This window comes from Diabrotica virgifera, chromosome 1 (assembly GCF_917563875.1).
Source record: "Diabrotica virgifera virgifera chromosome 1, PGI_DIABVI_V3a".
In the NCBI taxonomy this organism is placed as follows: Eukaryota; Metazoa; Arthropoda; class Insecta; order Coleoptera; family Chrysomelidae; genus Diabrotica; species Diabrotica virgifera.
This window is the reverse complement of record NC_065443.1, coordinates 53,774,698-53,794,499: the sequence shown is the minus strand read 5'-3', so window position 1 is coordinate 53,794,499 and position 19,802 is coordinate 53,774,698. Positions and strand designations below refer to the sequence as shown.

Sequence of the window (19,802 nt, the reverse complement as noted above, 5' to 3'; positions counted from 1 at the left end):
TTTATTTCCAGGCCCACCTTTTTGTATTCCTCTTTTAGTTTTCTTACCATGTAACTGATATCCTCTTCATCTTGAGCCATCACCACCTGATCGTCTGCGAAACACAATGTGTAGAGATAATCGTCCCTTATCGGTATTCCCATACCCCTACACTTTGTCTTCCAAGTTTTTAGTGCGTGTTCTAAAAATATTTTAAATAGAGTCGGTGACGTTGGACATCCCTGTAGTAATCCTTTTGTTGTTTTGAAGTTAGCAACTACCTTGTTTCCGATTTTTATATTTACTTCATTTCCACTGTACATGTTTTTGATTGCTTGTGTTAGGTTAGGTGGTATCCCTATTTTAGTCATTGCTTTGTACAGTTCTTTCCTTGGCACGGTGTCGTATGCCTTCCTAAGGTCTATAAACGCCATGTGTACATCTTTGTTCTTAGCTCTTTTTTTCTCTATTGTCTGTTGTATTGTATGGATATGATCTAGACATGATTTCCCTGCTGTAGAACCTGCTTATTCTTCTCCGATTTTACCTTCTATATTTTTCTCTATTTTGTTCCTGAGGATCCTGCCATACAGTCTTCCCATAGTAGCGATGACGCTTATCCCCCTGTAATTTTCGCAATCTTTTCTGTTACCTTTTTTGTATATCGATGTTATGTAGGCTTCCTGCCATTGTTAGGATGTGTATTAAGCGTCGTTTGTCGAGTTAACACAGTATAATATGTGATTACTTTATTCAAAACAATCTGCGTATATGCTCAAGAAAAGTGACACATTTATCACTTATTTATCTTTCTTTTTGCAGTATTTTGTGTTTAATAAAAAAAATACAAGATCCTTTTTAAAGGTATATTTAAAAGACCCCAATAAGGGTTACATCACAAAACAAAACATTTTCGGATTAATAGTTAATCCATCATCAGTGTATCAGTGTTAAGCCCTAAAATAGTAAGTATAACCTAATTATAATAGACAATGTTATAAAAGTTGACTAAGGTTAAAAATTGACAGACGCAATACTTACAATAGCATGCATGCGTGAGCCACCAAAAAGTAATGGGTGAAAACCCTTTAAAAGTTACAAGATCTTAAATGATACTACATATTATTATTATTACAGATAAATATTAATTACATAATAATAATATGCAGTATTATTTAAGATCTTGTAAATTTTAAAGGGTTTTCACCCATTACTTTTTGGTGGCTCACGCATGCATGCTATTGTAAGTATGGCCTCTGTCAATTCTTAACCTTAGTCAACTTTTATAACATTGTCTATTATTAATTAGGTTATACTTACTATTTTAGGGCTTAACACTGATGATGGATTACCTATTAATCCGAAAACGTTTTGTTTTGTGATGTAACCCTTATTGGGGTCTTTTAAATATACCTCTTACAAAGGATCTTGTATTTTTTGTGATTTATGGTATACAGCCAGCTACAGGAATTTTATTTTCCTTGTGGATTTTTTTGTGTTTAATGTTGTTAAATACTTGTATTTAAAGTTACATCATTAAAACGTATAAGTCTGTTAACCAGATAATAATAATAATATTATATTCTGTACTGTAAGTGTCACTTTTGATAAATAATATTTCGTAAATTTTTCGTTATTTTATCTGTATAGTGTCACAACTCAAAAAGAAATTATTATTTTTTTAATTATTTAATTAATTAATATTTTTAATATACGTAATACGCTATTTTATAGAGCTTCAAAATCCATTGCAACTGACTAAAATAGTTATTAATCTAATTTTAATAGTTTTTGAATTAAACCCGAAAATGTAGGACAAACTTTACGTCGTTTTCTCGAAACTGTACTTTTTTGATTTATGACACTCTTTGAGCAGAGGTACGATGTAATGAATCCATTATTTCAGAAGCAAAGGACTTTTACAAAAATCTTAAAACACTCCAATTTTAATTTTCGCATGGCCATCAATTGTTATAATATGACACATTGCGTCATCAGTGTGGACATAATGAGGTAATCGACGATTTTTCTCAGTACAATTGAATGGGTTAAAACCAAAGTGGTGTAAGTCATATTTTTGAAATGATGTAAGCCTTGCTTTATAATCTTGATATATAGACCTCTTCAAATAAAAAATGGTCTATGTTTTTACTGTATTACTTACTACAGTTGAGTCCGCGAGTCTTTACCCGTGCGTCATCATTTAAAGCATACGAAATAAGTCGGAAATCTATTTCACGCAACAACAAGTGACAGAAAGTGGCTGTTATTCTGATTACGGGTTTTATTATAAAATTTGACGTTATCAAATATATAGAATGTCAAATGTAAGTTTTGCTTCAAAATTTTTGTGAAGAATTACAGCTACATTTGAAGTAACTTAATAATTTTTTTTATTATTATTGAGTAATAAATAAATAAACAATTTATAAAAAAATTCAATAACTTATTTTATTTTTGTTATTTTATTCACTTTGACGGAAACCTAAACACAATCATTTCTTTACTGTGTGAATGACGTTAGCTTTGTATGTTTTAAATATAAATTGCCAAAATATAATTATTTACCTTAAAAGTTCAAAGACCAATATAAAACTAGTTGTGAAAACAACTGTTTGTGTAATATAAAGAAACTTCAAAACGCAAAAATTCGACAAAAACCGCAAAAAATTCATCTGAATGACAGCCACAAAAGTAAACAAAGCAGAAACATCAAACAAATTGTGCTTAAAATATGAAAACATACCGAATCATCTTTTTTGTACTTATCTCTTTTCAATGCACTGAGTCTAGATGGTTCATAAAAATAACATGTGTTTTTACTTAATAACAAACGGCAGCTGGTTTGTCATGAGTTTCATGCGTGGAAGAGAATGATGCTAGATAAAAAGTATGTGTTTTATCTCGCCAGGTATTAATGACGCACGGGCAAAGACTCGCGGACTCAACTGTATATTACTGTAAGTACTTACACCACTTTTCCTGTTGAAAGGAGGTCTATTTATCAAGGTTATAAAGAAAGACTTACATCATTTCACAAAAATTACTTACACCACTTTTGCTTTAACACCCTTAATTTTCTCCTAATCGGCTTTGCAACGATGTATTACTCAAATATTTATTTCTACGGAGTTAACCAAAATTGTGTACTTAGTGAAGTATGATGCAAAAGTGTGGAATAAATTCATTACATATTTCAGAAACAGAAAAATCTTGTTTGCCCGAAGTGTAATGAAATAGATAAAATGCAATAAATAGCATATACAGTCGGAAAAATGAAAGAATACCCATGAACGATCACATCAATCACATTATTATTCAGATTATTAATAATATATCTCTTCCGTTTGTTATTTATGAAAAAAAAACAGACAATAGGGCTTTTCATTCACAGTCATTTGTTTCGAGCTTCTGTCATATGTCGTATAATCCGTGTATATTAATAATTATACATAGATTACACAACATATGACAGAAGCTCGAAACAAATGACAATCGATGAAAAGCCCTATACAAAATATGTGATTGATGTGATCATTCACGGGTATTATTTCATTTTTCCGACTGTAATTTCATTTAATAATAAAATATTTAAGTATCCTGGTGAGTTTTCTAAGTGTGTATTAATATCTATATATTTTATATATTTTATTTACCTACCTATGCGGTGTAGTTTGTACAAGAAACATCAAAGCGTGGACTAATATAGAAACAATAAATATAGCTGCCACAGAACACCACATTGGATAAGAGTATGAAAACAATGGCGTTAACCATCCAGCAGCTAACCTACAAAATATTATGTGCGCATTGTAATACTGATGATGATCGAAAAGTTATAGATTTTGCCAATGAAGTTAAGCATAGGTGCATGTGTAAAATATTGAAAATAGGCCAGGGTAATAAGACAAAAATATACCCTGTTCGTGACACTCGAGCAGCCAGGGTACTGAAGCGTTTTTTTGACAAGTAATACCTATAGGAACAAATTGTAACTGTTTCCTGCGTAGGGTCTGGCGGCCATTTTTTTTATAAACAACTAACTGTCAAAAAATGGCATTTTTCCCTTTTTTTTAAATCAATGGAAAACAGTGAAACTTATGATTTTTTTAGTACAAATATCTTTGAGATTATGGAAAAATCTTTAAAATGACATATTACAAAGTTTGATATACTCATTTATTGTTAATATAATTGAGAAAAAAGGTCGGAATTGCAAAAAAAGTTATTTTTGCAATAACTGCTGCAAAAATTAGTGTACAGGTTTGAAATTTTTGTCAAATGAGGGTTCTTTGGTGCTTAATATGTGATAAAAATTTCAAAGCGATTCATTCAATTGTTTAAATTTTATTCGAATTGTTTATCTCAGTGAGCATTTTTTTTGCACTAACATAAGTCAGAAAAAAATGACGTTAGAACCATTCCACAGGTGTCAAATGGAAGAGCATGAACTTTGTTTTTAACTTAATTTAAAAAAGCGAATAAAAAATAAATTTATTAGTAATAAATAATTATGCAAAAGTATCGTAAATCTTTCCTTATAAACTTTTTGAATAACTTTTTCCAAAAAAATTAACTTTTTTACCCTGTTTTAAGTGCACAACTACCAAGTAATGTTATTTATATCATAATTGATAAAACATTGTAATAAATATATATAATTTCTTATGTAACAAAATAAAAAGTTTATAAGGAAAGATTTACGATACTTTTTCATAATTATTTATTACTAATAAATGCATTTTTTATTCGCTTTTTTAAACCAAGTTGAAAATATAGCTCGTGCTCTTTCATTTGACACCTGTGGAATTGTTCTAACATCATTTTTTTCTGACTTATGTTATTGTAAAAAAAATGCTCTCTGGGATAAACAATTTGAATACAATTTAAACAATTGAATGAATCGCTTTGAAATTTTTACCACATATTAAACAACAAAGAGCCCTTATATGACAAAAATTTCAAAGCTGTACACTAATTTTTACAATAGATATTGCGAAATTAATTATTTTTGCAATTCCGACCTTTTTTCGAAATTATATTAACAATAAATGAGTATATCAAACTTTGTAATACGTCATTTTAAAGCTTTTTCCATAATCTCAAAGATATTTGTACTAAAAAACCATAAGTTTCACTGTTTTCCATTGATTTGAAAAAAAAGGGAAAAATGCCATTTTTTGACACTTAATTGTTTATAAATAAAAATGGCCGCCTGATCCTACGCAGGAAATAGTTACAATTTACTCTTATAGGTATTACCTGTCGAAAAAACGCTTCAGTACCCTGGCTGCTCGAGTGTCATGGAAAAAACCTTATTACCCTGGACTAAAACCTTTATATTATAGTTTTCGCTCTTCTTCTTCTTCTTCTTCTTCTTCTTTGAGTACCGTGCCCAAATTTTAAGCGAGCTTCTACGACAATTTGCCGACATCATTCTCGATCTTGCTCGGCATGTTACAATCTATGTATCTGCTGATAGGTCAGTCCATGACGAAGGTTTCGGAGCCATGATTATTCTTCCTATCAATTCCTCTTTCTCCCCCGATATTTCCGTTGAGTATGAACAGTAGTTTCCACGTCTGCTACCTCTCATTATCTTCTTCTTCTTCTTAACCTTCTATCGTCCACGTTTAGACATAAGCCTCTCCCAACTCCTTCCATTGGTCTCTATCCTGAGCAACATATTTCCAATTTGTTTCGGCTACTCTTTTAATATCATCAACCCAACTCATCTGTGGTCTTCCTCTCGGTCGTTTACTTTGGTAAGGTCTCCAATGTTGTACTGTTGCATTCCAACGTTGGTCTTTTTGTGTAGCAGTGTGGCCTGCGAAGCTCCATTTAAGGTTGGCAACTTTTGTTGTTATGTCCTCGACTTTTGTTTTTGCTCTTACCCAGTCGTTCCTCTTTTTATCTGACAGTCGTATACCTAACATTGCTCTTTCCATTGCTCTTTCTGCTGTGGCTAGTTTATTCATATTTGCCTTGGTTAGGGTCCAGGTTTGACATCCATATGTCATGATAGGAAGGATGCACTGGTTGAACACTTTGCTCCTCAAGTATTGGGGTATTTTGCGGTTCTTAAGTATCCAACTAAGTTTTCCAAATCCTGCCCATGCCAGTCTTGCTCTCCTAGTAATTTCCAGACTGGTTCTCTTTGTCAAGTTTCAGGATTTGGACTAGGTAGGTAGATATATTCCTGGACATTTTATATCTTACTGCCATTTATAGTTATACGTCTGAGGTCATCTGTGTTTGTCATTATTTTTGTTTTTCTCATGTTCATTTTCAGGCCGACGTATTGGGAGCTGCCTGCGAGTTCCTCCATCATAATTTGTAGTTGTAATTGTGTAATCACAATGTCGTCAGCGTATCTGAGGTGGTTTAGCTTCTTGCCATTAATAATGCCATAGGTTGACCAATTTGTCGTTTTGAAGACGTCTTCTAGGGCTAGGTTGAAAAGCTTTGGCGATATTACGTCTCCTTGTCTCACGCCTCTCTTAATGGGGATGGGATTTGTATTTTCCACTAGTTGTTTTATCATATTTGCATTTTCATATATATTATGTATTAGCTGTCTATATCTCGAATCTATTCTACAATTATTAATAGCTTGTTCTATGGCCCACATCTCGATACTATCAAAGGCCTTTTCATAGTCTACGAAGGCAAGAAATACGGGTAGTTGATATTCATTTGCCTTCTCTATCAGTGTTCTCATTGTAAGCAGATGGTCTGATGTACTATATCCTTTGCGGAAGCCAGCCTGTTCCACTGGTTGGTAACTGTCGATTTTGTAGGTCAACCGGTTGTTAATAATTCTCATAAATAGTTTGTATACTTGACTGAGCAACGATATAGGTCTATAATTCTGTAGGTCACATTTGTCCCCTTTTTTGTGTAAAAGTTTTACTAGACTTTTGTTCCAGTCTTTAGGGATCTTGCTGTTATGGAGACATTTATTAAATAGCTCTGTTAGTATAGGGATTGTTACTGTTTTGCTTGTTTTCAAAAGCTCGGCAATTATACCGTCGTGTCCTGGAACTATATAATTTTTTAATTCTTTTAAAGCTCTTTCTATTTCGAATCCCTTTATATTTGGTAGTACTTCTGATTCCACGTTTTTTATTTTTCTTTTGAAGTTCTCCTTTGTTGATTCATTAGGCTGGCTTTGCGAGCTGTACAAGATTTTGTAGAAGTCTTCGACTATTTTTGTTATTTTATATTTGTCCTTCTCTTCCTTATTATTGGCGTCTTTCATTTTTATGATTTTTTTGAACGCCCAGTGCGGGTCTTAGACATTTTAAGCCTCTGTTGTTTTCAATGACTCGCTCTATTAAGTTCTCATTCCATTTTTTTATGTCGTGTTTTAGTTCTTTTCTAATTGTTTTATTAAGTTCTATGTATTCTTGAGTATGGCGTTTGTTTTGCGCTAGTAGTTTTCTTCTTTCCGTCATTAGTTGTTCAGTTTCGTTGCTTATTTTGTCTTCTTTAGTCCTTGTTTTTTTTGCGACCTGTAGTCCGGCTTCGAGAAGATTCTTATTTATATTTTTGTTAATTTCGTCAATTTGATTTTAATTATATGCAGGATCATATTCGAACTTAAACCTAAGACCGCTAAGACCTCTCGGAATTGCTCTTCATTTGTTTTTAGTTTAAAGGCATCTATCCGCGTTGTTTTTTTAAATATTCTTTTTCTCTCTTCTTTCATGTTAATATTTATTTTTGCTCTAACTATACGGTGGTCACTACCCGTTGTTACGTTGTTTATTGTTGCTACGTCTTCAAATATTCTTTTGTTGTTTGAGAGAAAATAGTCTATTTCATTTTTGGTGGTTCCGTTAGGTTCAACCCATGTCCACTTTCTGTTAGGTTTGTTTTTGTAGAAGGTATTCATAACATACATGTTTTCTTGTTCCAGAAATTCCATAAGTTTTTCTCCCCTTGTGTTTCTTGTGCCGAATCCAAAATTTCTAATCTTGATTTCAGAGTCTTCAATCTTACTTCCAATTTTGGCGTTAAAATCTCTCATTATTATTATTTTGGATTCTCTGTTGGTGTCTATAGCTTTTTTAAGATCTTCGTAAAAAGTATTTATTTCTTCATCAGTGGCTTTTTCAGTTGGAGCATAAACTTGCACAATCTTTAATTTGGTTTTTGGATTAAGTTTTAAAATCCTGTATGTAACCCTGTCTGAGATGCTGTCAATTATTTGAATTTGTGATTTTCTCTTCTTATTGATTAAGAAACCTACTCCACCGCATGTATAGTCTGCATTGCCTTTGTAATAGAGTATGTTGCCTGAATGTAAGTCCACATACCCTTCACCTTTTCTTTTAACGTCTGATAGTCCAATTATATCCCAATTCATGTTCCCCAATTCCTCTTCTAGTTCGTAGAGTTTTTCGTCTTTTGCCATGGAACGGATGTTGTACCTACGTTGCTATATGGGGTTGTTTGTTGTTTTTCTTTTTCAATGTCGACTTGCCTCCCCCAGAATCCTCGAGGCAGACCGTTGTTTCGGTGTGGGACTGTGGAATAAACTTCCTACCCACCTGGGGTATCTTCTGTATCTCTGTTGAAACCGACATTTTTAATTTTTTGAGGTTTTGGCCATAACCCACCACGCTGGCCAGACGGGTTGGTGGGTGGGGGGGATATTAGGGAAGGAATTTGGGGTTTGGATAGGATAATATTGGGGTTGAACCTGGTTTCCTCTAAGTAGGAAGTGGAGGACAAACCAGGAGCTCGCGTGAGTAGGGACGCTAAATCCCTGAAGTAAGTCTACTCTCTATCGGGATCATAGAGGGGTACCTACCCGCTACCGATACCTCTCATTATATGCCCCAGATATTCAAGTTTTCTCTTTTTTATCATCTTCGTTAAGTCACCTTCATCTTGACATATTCTGTTTACGACTTCTGTTTGAAACGCGTTGAGCCCAAGATATTTTGAGAAATCTTCGATGTGACCACATCTGGAAGGCTTTAAATTTGTTAATCATATTAACCTTCATAATCCAGATTTCACATCCATATACAGGATGCACATAACATTTTAGGAACTTAATTCTTAGTTTTAAGTTCATCTGAGAATTGCTCAGTATAGACATAAGTTTTATAAATGCTGCTCTTGCAATTTCTATATGGATTTTAATTTCTTTATCAGGATTTAGTATCTCGTTTATCCAACATCCTAGATATTTAAAATGGTTAACTTTTGTAAACGGCTCGTAGTTGACAATTAGTTGCAAGGGCCGACGTCTTATTTACTAACCACAAGTAACTTTGTCTTTGATGTATTTAGGTAAGCAAATTATATTATTGGAGCATTCTCTATTGACTCGATGTATAATAGACCGGGCAGTATCGTCGCCCCCGCTAGCGATATTATTCCGATTCGATTTTTTTTGCACAAACTTACTCAAAAAGAGGTCCTTATAACATATCCACAGGGTGCCGGCCGGTGCCGTGGTCGAAAAATTGTTTAAACAATTTTTTTAAAACAAATTCACAAAAATAATTTTTTTATTTCGAACAACATTTTTTTAGATAAATTGGCTTATTCTGAGCAAAAAAGGTCTGTTGTCATTTTTTTCTAAAATTGATTGTTGTCGAGTTATATGCGATTAAAAATTTGAAAAATGCGAAAATGGCCATTTTCAAGGCTTAATAACTCGATTAAACATTATTATTATGCAATTCAAAAAGTCACCAAATCAAGTTTCAAATCCTTTCTTCAAGGTCCTGAAGAGATTTTTGTCATTATTTTATTAGAAAGCTGTTATTTTTAATTATTAACAATTAGCGCTATAGTCCAAGATGCATCGTCGCCCCCGTTAGTGAAATTATTCCGATTCTATTTTTTTGCAGAAACTTACTCAAAACGAGGTCCTTATAACATATCCACAGGGTGCCGGGCGGTGCCGTGGTCGAAAAATTGTTTAAACAATTTTTTTTAAACAAATTCACAAAAAATATTTTTTTATTGCGAACGATTTTTTTTGATAATTTGGCTTATTCTGAGCAAAAAAGGTCTCTTGTGATTTTTCTCTAAAATTGATTGTTGTCGAGTTATATGGCCATTTTCTCATTTTTCAAATTATAAATCGCGTATAATTCGACAACAATCGATTTTAGAAAAAAATTAGAGGAGACATTTTTTGCTCAGAATGTCCCAAATTATCTAAAAAAAATTTGTTCGAAGTAAAAAAATTATGTTTGTCAATTTGTTTAAAAAAATTGTTTAAACAATTTTTTGACCACGTCACCGCCCGGAACCCTGTGGATATGTTATAAGGACCTCGTTTTGAGTAAGTTTCTGCAAAAAAATGGAATCGGAATATTTTCACTAACGGGGGCGACGATAAATCCTGGACTATAGCGCTAATTGTTAATAATTAAAAATAACAGCTTTCTAATAAAACAATGACAAAAATCTCTTCAGGACCTTGAAGAAGGGATTTGAAACTTGATTTGGTGACTGTTTGAATTGCATAATAATAATGTTTAATCGAGTTATTAAGCCTTGAACATGGCCATTTTCGCATTTTTTAAATTTTTAATCGCATATAACTCGACAACAATTAATTTTAGAAAAAAATGACAAGAGACCTTTTTTGCTCAGAATAAGCCAATTTATCTAAAAAAAATTTGTTCGAAATGAAAAAATTATTTTTGTGAATTTGTTTAAAAAAATTGTTTAAACAATTTTTCGACCACGGCACCGCCCGGCACCCTGTGGATATGTTATAAGGATCTCTTTTTGAGTAAGTTTGTGCAAAAAAATCGAATCGGAATAATTTCGCTAGCGGGGGCGACGATACTGCCCGGTCTATAAGGAATTGAAGATCTTCGGTATTTTCAGGCATGGTTGTTGTGTCATCTGTACATGACACAGGGTTTTGTAAAATGGTTTCCACCCATTTTACAAAACTGTGAAAACCTTGATTATCCATGTATCTCTGTCCTCTGTCTGTCCGTAAACACAACTTCTCATGGAGACCTCTCCTTAATTATTATAATAAAACATCGTCCGCTCCGTCCACCATTATATCTACCACATCAAGAGCATGGCCTGGTATATTATTTAATAATAATGGTAATATGGATAATTCGTTTCTTCTCACTTTCAGTATTACAAAGTCTTCCTGATGATTGGGAAAATATGAAATCTACAATTTTTGCCCTGCAAAATATCCTTTTTTATCTTTTAACATCCATTATTTGACTTTTTGTGGTCCTGTTCAATACTTTGATTGTATTTCGCCTCTTACTTCGATGTCCAGTACAAACATGTTGTTGGTTGACAATCTCACTAAATATCACTTTTCAGTCCTTACATTTACGTATATCTTCTTTTCCTATCATGAAATAATATATTTTAGACTGATTTTATCCATTTGTATATGTTATAAAAGGACTCTATATCTTTTGAAAGAACGTGTTAACAATCCCCATCTAATGCTGTTGCTAATTCCAGCATATCATCTCCAGTAACATTTCTAGTTCTCAAGCTTGTCATTTGTCCCATTTTGACTAAAATGGGACATTAAAATGAGTTGATTAAATGAAATGGGTTGATTAAAATTACCTCCCATTTTGACTTTCTACTATTGATGGACTATATCTAAGTATTTCTATACAGCTTTTCTTTATTGTCCTGAAATGGACCTGACACCGAAATTCTAATGGAGACTAAGTTTGACTCTGGAACATTTTACCTTAGGAGATACCATCACTTCATTTTAATCTTTGTTATATTGGAGAAGGTCTTCATAATTCTGACCTGGAAAGATTTTCTGACATTTGATGCCTGAATGTCTTTTCTATCACAAGCATGTCCTGTACGACTTGGTTAATACATTACCGTTGCAACCCAAGTATAATATTACCCTAGTCCCGCTGACATTTTTGTATACAGGCCAAGATTTCTATACTACAAGGACTGTCCTGCAGACCAATGCATTCTGGCTATATCTTCAAACTGCAAACTTCAAATAATTCCACCTTTGCGTCCAACATTCCAAGCAATAGTTAAGGGCATAGGCGCAAAATATCGCCTGTCAAAATGTTCAATGCGTTTTAAATGTACATATTCATTTTTTTCGAATCCTGAGAAAACTAAGAAGTATTTTTGAAAAATTTAGACGCAGGATGAAATATTACATTACTTAGAGCAGTGGTTCCCAACCTTTTTCGGCCTACCGCCCATTTTTCCAAAAACAAAATACTTAACGCCCCCCTTAAAAACTCTTCCATTCTTAAAATTAGTAACGCACTTTCATTCACAATTGTTTTACCTTTTCTGGGTCAAAGGCTACCTTAAATATGATTCGACGGCCCCTTAACTAATCCAAGCAACAACAAATTAAAAAAAATGTTTTATTCAAAAATACAGTATTCATGTATTGATCAAACTTTAACTTAAATACATATCGTAAAAAACAACAAGAATAAAAAACCGCTAAACGCCGTAAAAATGAGTGGCGCATAAAATATTCCAGCTACAAAAGATCTGATATGAATGTTACGTGGCGCGAAAATGGATTTTCATTTGATGCAAAACAAAATTTTAGTTTTATTTTAAAATATTTTTCCATAATATTTGCTAAATTTGAAGTAAACGCGCCACAAAAGAGTAACTTTGATACAGTTTGAATTTTGAAACTCTTTTGTGGCGCGTTTACTTCAAATTTAGCAAATATTATGGAAAAATATTTTAAAATTAAACTAAAATTTTGTTTTGCATCAAATGAAAATCCATTTTCGCGCCACGTAACATTCATATCAGATCTTTTGTAGCTGGAATATTTTATGCGCCACTCATTTTTACGGCGTTTAGCGGTTTTTTATTCTTGTATCAGGAGTTTTCAAAGGTATTTATAAATTAAATGTATGAAGTTGAATGCAATGTTCCTCTATTACACGTCAAGCTTTATAAATTGTCACCTTTGTTGCATTATCTCCCAACTGGTCTAGTGTCAATCGAATGTACACTAGATTTTTTTCTATTCGAAATAGATTGAAAAAAAAATATATTGAGATGGCCGGTAAATGCAGTCGGATTGCCCGTTGCCAGATCAAATTTAGCGTCGTAACCACTACAACTACATAAACCATTTGGGGAATAATCGTTAATTGGATTATACTTTTGTATCTTAATAACTTCTAAACGGCTTAACCGATTTTGATCAGTAAACATGAGTTTGAAACGTATTAACCAGTAGTATCTGATGGATCTAAGGTCAAGTATGATAACTGAAGCTATTACAGGAATTATTGATCTTTCGAAACCGTTTTTCCCACAGGAAATAGATTTTATCATATATATGAAGCCTATAACCTAAAAATTAGAATTTTCCCGGATATGAGGTATACATCGTTAGATTCGTCTTGAGTCCTTCTACAAACCTTAAGTTATTGGAGCAATTCGTACGTTGAAATGTTGAGTAATTGTCGAAAAAACAATTTTCAAAGTTTAGTTTTTCAGTTTTTCGGCTATACTGAGCCGTGTATATGTCTGATCCTAACGGCTTAAACACCATTTGAAAGCTTAAGTCAACGCTATTGATTTGATGTATTTGCGGTTCTCCTGCCTCTTCGTGATCCGAATATATATACCCCCAAAAATATGCCGTTTTGTACTTACCAAGTCCTATAGCTGGCTTATGGGTCGTCAAAAGTAACAAACTACACGGGTTCTAAATCGGCCCTGACCCCCTCTTTAAACACAGAGAAAAATATCAAATCGGTTTAACTTTCAAACACACATACATACATATCCACAAACATTTTCCCTTTTTTAAATAAAAATTGAGTCACATTTCTAAGCTCTATAACTTTTGAATTGTATAACCGATTTTCAAAATTAGACATGCGTTGGAAAGGTAATGATCAGTTCTATTAGAAGCCGTAAAGGTTGGACAAATTTTTAAACTTTTTGGGAGTTTTGGTGACGAGAACGAAAAAGAGGCCCTAAATAGGAAGGGCCGTAAAATCTTCACCCTTGGACCAAAATCGATGGTTGACATATAAATTGGTGAGTCTTTTCTGAACTTTAAGATGGGAGTTGTCCCAATTTTCAATTCAGTCATATTTAGAAAATCGAAAATTTTGTGTATATATAGTGTCGCGTGTAGGGTGGTGTGGGTGTGCGCCACTGGCGAGAACTGCCGTTCTCTGGTAATGTTCAAAATTAGACATGCGTTGGAAAGGTAATGATCAGTACTGTTAGAAGCCGCAAAAGTCGGACTTAAATTATCGAAGTTTTTGGGAGTTTTGGGGACCAGAACGAAAAACAGACCCTAAATAGGAAAGGCCGTAAAATCGACACCCTTGGACCAAAATGGATGGTTGACATATGAATGGGTGAGTCTTTTTTTGAACTTGAAGATGGGAGTTGGCAAAATTTTCAATTCAGTCAGATTTAGAAAATTGAAAATTTCGTATATATAATAGTGTAGCGTGTAGGGGGGGTGTATTTCTGCGCCACTGGCGAGAACTGCCGTTATCTGGTAATCTTTCCGATATAAAACTAACAGCTTCGATAACTAATAAATCGAAAACTATTAATTTTATCAAAAAAATGTATAATGAACATTTTTTGCTTATAATTAATATTTTTACCAGCATTTGTGGTCAAAATATAAAAAAAAAATTCCACCCTCGAGATGAGGTGGCAACCACCCCATGGTAAAAGCGTCTTTCGGCATCATATAGATTTTGATCCTTGGACTATCCACTACTTTTGTCAATTTTTTAAGCAAATCGATCCATTCTGTAAAAATTGCGAAGTGAAAAATTTCAGTTCCTGGACTAATTCTACTTTTGGAGCTCTAAAACTTCTGAACGGCTTACCTGATGTTGATCACTAAACATGAATTTGAAACGTATTGACAAGTAGTATCTGATGCATCCAAGATCGACTATGATAACTGAACGTATTACAGGAATTATTGAGCTTGAAAAACCGTTTTTTCCCATAAGAAATAGATTTGATCATACTTATGAAGCCTATAACTTAAAAATTCGAATTTTTCCAGATATAAGGTATACACCGTTAGACGCGTCCTGAGTTCTTCTACAAACGCTCAGTTATTGGCGAAATTCGTAGGTTGAAATTTTGAGTAATTGTCGAAAAACCAAAATTTTCAAAGTTTAATTTTTCAGTTCTTTTGGCTATGGTGAGCACTGCGTATGTCTCAGCGTGATCGCTTGAACGCCATTTGGAAGCTTAACTCAACCCTATTGATTTGGTGTATTTGCGGTTTTCCTGTATTTCCTTGAACCTAAGATATATACGCCCAAAAAATATGCTATTTTGTATTTACCTAGTCCTCTAGCTAACTTACGGGTAGTCAGAAGTCAAAAATTAGACCGGTTCTGAATCGGCCCTCACACCCTCTTGAAACACAGAAAAAAAAATTCAGATCGGTTTAACTTTTCCACACACATACATACATACATACATACATACATACATACATACATACATACATATCCACAAACATTTTCCATTTTTTAAATAAAAATTGAGTCATATTTCTGAGCTCGATAACTTTTGAATGGTATAACCGATTTTCAAAATTAAACATGCGTTGGAAAGGTAATGATCTATGCTATCAGAAGCCGTAAAGGTCGGGCTTACATTTTTGAAATTTTTGGGAGTTTTGCGGACGAGAACGAAAAACAGGCTTTAAATGGGAAGGGCCGTAAAATCCACACCCTTGGACCAAAATGGAGAACTAACATATGAATGGACGAGTCTTTTCCTAAACTTTAATATGGGATTTGGCCCAATTTTCAATTCAGTCAGGTTTAGAAAATCGAAAATTTCGTGTATATATAGTGTCGCTTGTAGGGGTGTTGTGCGCCACTGGTGAGAACTGCCGTTCTCTGTGGATATAATAATAATATAACATTTTTAATGAGAAGGCTAAGCTTGATGTAATGATAGTAATCTGTCAATATTTGGTTCCATACTTGTCATCAGCAATCTTAAATCACCGCGCTCCACTATGGACACTCTATTTCTCTTCTTTGTTAATAAATTGCTGACTATGCTAAATCCTCTTTCGGCTAAATACGATGAAGGAAAGGCAATGAAAAACTTCTTTGATGCAGCCCATAAAGCTGGATATAATACTGAAATTTGACATTGCAGCCAAAATTCTTGATATCCATTTTTAAATTTCACTTTTAACTCTTCATTTGTTGACAATTCTATCAATTCCTCCTGTAGTGACAATTCTGCTGTTTCTAAACTTGAGAACGGTTCTAGCACCCAATCTGAAATAATCAGACCAAGGATATCCTGAAATCTATTCCTAAAATCTTCTTGAAGTGCTTCCAAGTGCTGGCAATATACCAGAATGTCTTCATCATTTGTCTCCACAGAGGAAAGATTTTCAAACTGATGAAATTGTCTCCGACCCAAATTTTGCCTATACAAATTAAGTTTTGACACGAACGAGGAAATAGTTCCTTTTGCTTTGATCAGATTCAAATTATCACCTTGTAGCTGTAGGTTTGTTTCATTAAATTTATCGTATAAATCAGTTAAATAAGCAATATCGCTCTTAAATTTTAATAAATTGTCTCTCAAAGAATCATCTTTGCTTTCAAAAAACTCTAAAACTGAGTCAAAGAGATCATAAAATCTTTTTAGACAGGTACCCTTCGAAAGCCATCGAACTTCTGTGTGCAACAATAAACGATTAAAATTCTCGTCGTTTTCATCACACAGTTTTTTAAACAATCTATCATTGAGAGCACTGCTTCTGATCTTGTTAACTGCAGTAATTACATATTGTAGTGAACAATGAAGGCGATCACTAAGATTTTTTGCAACTAAATGCTGTCTGTGAATTACACAATGCACGGCGAGTATATTTGGTACCGCTTTTTTCAAATATGCTATCAGTCCGCGGTGTCGTCCAACCATTGCCGGAGCACCATCTGTAGCAACAGTTATGCCATTTTCCAGAGGTATACCTTTATCTGTAAAATAGTGTTCCAGAACATCAAATATCGATTTGCCTTTAGTATCTGTTTCCAGTGTTCTTACAAATAACAGTTCTTGACAGATTTTTTCACTTTTTATGAAGCGAACGTACGCAAGAAGTAAAGACTCATTGTTTGGCAGAGTTGATTCATCAAGCTGTAGAGAAAACTCAGTAGTCTTTAAATAATCAGTTAGAGAAAGCTCCACATCCTCAGACATTTCGTCAATTCGTCTCTGTACCGTATTATTGCTTATTGGAATTTTTTAATAATATCAGATGCCGGCTGGTGCAGTACAGTCCGCAAAACTTCACTTACAGCTGGCAGTATTAATTCTTCGCCAATAGTATGGGGTTTTCCTGATTTAGCTATAAGTAAGGAAATGTTATAAGAAGCACGTAGCCCATCATCGTCTTGCTTTGATGCTGCTGAAAAGATACTAGCTAAAGTTGGACGTTTGAAATGTTGTTTTTTGAGCATTTCAAAATATGATAAATTTCTGTCTTTTCTGTCGGGATGTATTTTGGTCAAATGTTCTTGTAATCGTGAAGGTTTCATGGCTTCATTTGAGAAAACTCTCTGGCAAATTAAACACATTAGTAATGCCTTATTAGAAGGCGACTGAATAAAACCATACTTCAAATATTCGACATTGTATTGTCTGCACTTTTTCTTTGGATCGGACATACTGTAGGTATATCTGTAAAAATAAATATGCTGTAGCCACCGCTTTAATAATTTTAAATAATAAACTTTTAAATATTTTTTTAGTTAGCAAAATCAATATTTCAGAGTGGCGGAATATCCAAGCAAGTAGCCGAAAAATTTAAAACATGCCACAAGTAAATAAATATACACTGAGAGAAGAATTTGAGGAAAAATTACAAAACAACTTATTAAAAATTACCATACTGTACACATATTATAAAAATAACTTTATATTCAGTAAATAGTTTATTTTTGGCAGTCTATGATCAGATTACTATTCAGTATAGTAAATTTTATTAAGATTTTTTGTACTTTTTCCCCAATTCTTCTCTCAGTGTAGGTAGGTCCTAATTAACTTTTTACTTTGATCCAGTTTGTGCAAGTTGGTACTTTTTGAATATTTTACAATAACTATACATATAAGGAAACAAATTTAGATTTATTACATTTTTACAAATATGTACCTCGTAAATTACGATAGGGAAAAATAATAAAGAATTATAGTAAGTGATATAAATGCCACGTAGATACTTACCTTTGTGACAAATATGTATTACAATAAAATATATTTCTAATAAATGCACTGCAACTTTCTGCAAATAACACACAGAAAATTCACCACCCTGCTTTAGCGAAACAATCTCGAATGATTAAGTTATGCCTGACCATGCCGCTGCGCGAAGGAGGAGCCAAAATTCACTTAAAGCAGAAAGGTTCTACTGGAAGTGGAATTATACTAACCAAACTGAAACGTTCGACTGCAACGTCAAAATTGTTGCAGTGTTGGACTGAGTGATAAATAAAAAATTGCACGGTGCATAACCAAAATGCATTTTGTGCATTTCGTTTATATTTTCGAATTCACCTGTGTGAGAAGCGAAAAGCAAAGTTGTTAGAAGCAAAGTTTCCCTGGACCCAAATTTTCCTTGGACCCAAAAAGCCCCCTTATCTCTCTTCAACGCCCACCGGTGGGCGGTACCGCCCCCTTTGGGAACCACTGACTTAGATTAACCCAAAAGTTTCTTTTGAATAGAGATATTTGAAATTAAAAATCACACTAAATTTTCTCTTTTTTATTCACCTCTGTAACTTATTAAAATAAACATTACAGAAGTTTTCAGGGACTTTCGGCTCTCGGTAATAACGTAATCTTTCATTCTGCGTTTAAATTTTTCAAAAATACTTATGATAGGGGAGCCCAAGCGGGGATTTTTGCAATTATTCGAGCGCGTCAGATTACCATATGGGGAGAAACCTTGTACCCTGTAAATCAGCGTTTCCCAAATGGTGGGTCGCGACCCGGTACCGGGCCACAGACGCAAAATGCCGGGTCGCCTCGCCGTTTCACATCTTGCTTTTTAATACCGCGCTCTGACTGACGCAGGCTTTTCCGAGGATCAAAGCTGTAGCAGCAGAATGTGTTTGGGTGCATTGTAGCACCCACAGAGGCATTAGCTGTCAAAAAAATGCCACTGTTTTTAACCAAATCTATGTAAGAGTGTGTAAAACTTATCTTCATAAAATCTTACCCACTGAACTCAAGAGTATTTTCTTCTTTTACATAGCATCTTCTTTTACACTGCGAAGTGCGTTGACTATAAAAAGGAAATGTTTTTAAAAGACTGATTGAATTGAATGAAGAAATTTCAATGTTCTTAGAACAACATCCACCAACGGCTAGGGATGCAATATTTCAATTTAAAAACCGTTTTCATGATGTCAATTAGTTAATCAAGGCAGCCTATCTTTGTGATATTTTTGACCTCTTGAATAATTTAGATATAACCGTACTAGGTAGCAATGTAACAGTATTTAAAGTACTAGAGAAGGTGGAAACTGTAACAAAAAAAAACAACTTAATTTGTGGATAGGCCGCGCAGAAGCAGAAAATTACAAAGCTCCAAAAAGGGTATAACGTGAATTCATTGCCGAGTGATATTCCAGCGGCTTTCAAGAAACACCTGCTAGGACTGGAGGCAAATCTGAAGGAATATTTTCCCCCCATCCACAGCAACAAAGCATGGATAAGAAATACATTTATAATGGACGTAGAATCCGAGACGGGACTTCCGGATTTAGCTATTGAGTCAATAATTGAACTATCGTGTGGTT

General features: G+C 33.8%; 1 protein-coding gene across 1 annotated transcript in view; it reads right to left on the bottom strand.

Moving 5' to 3' along the window:
* LOC126890728 (glutamate receptor ionotropic, delta-2-like) overlaps nucleotides 1–19,802 on the bottom strand; it is a 72,943-nt gene that overhangs the window by 21,080 nt on the left and 32,061 nt on the right. Inside the window, exon 5 of the mRNA XM_050659901.1 lies at nucleotides 3,640–3,768. Coding sequence (XP_050515858.1) covers nucleotides 3,640–3,768 — 129 coding nt within the window. The remainder of the gene's footprint in view (nucleotides 1–3,639; nucleotides 3,769–19,802) is intronic.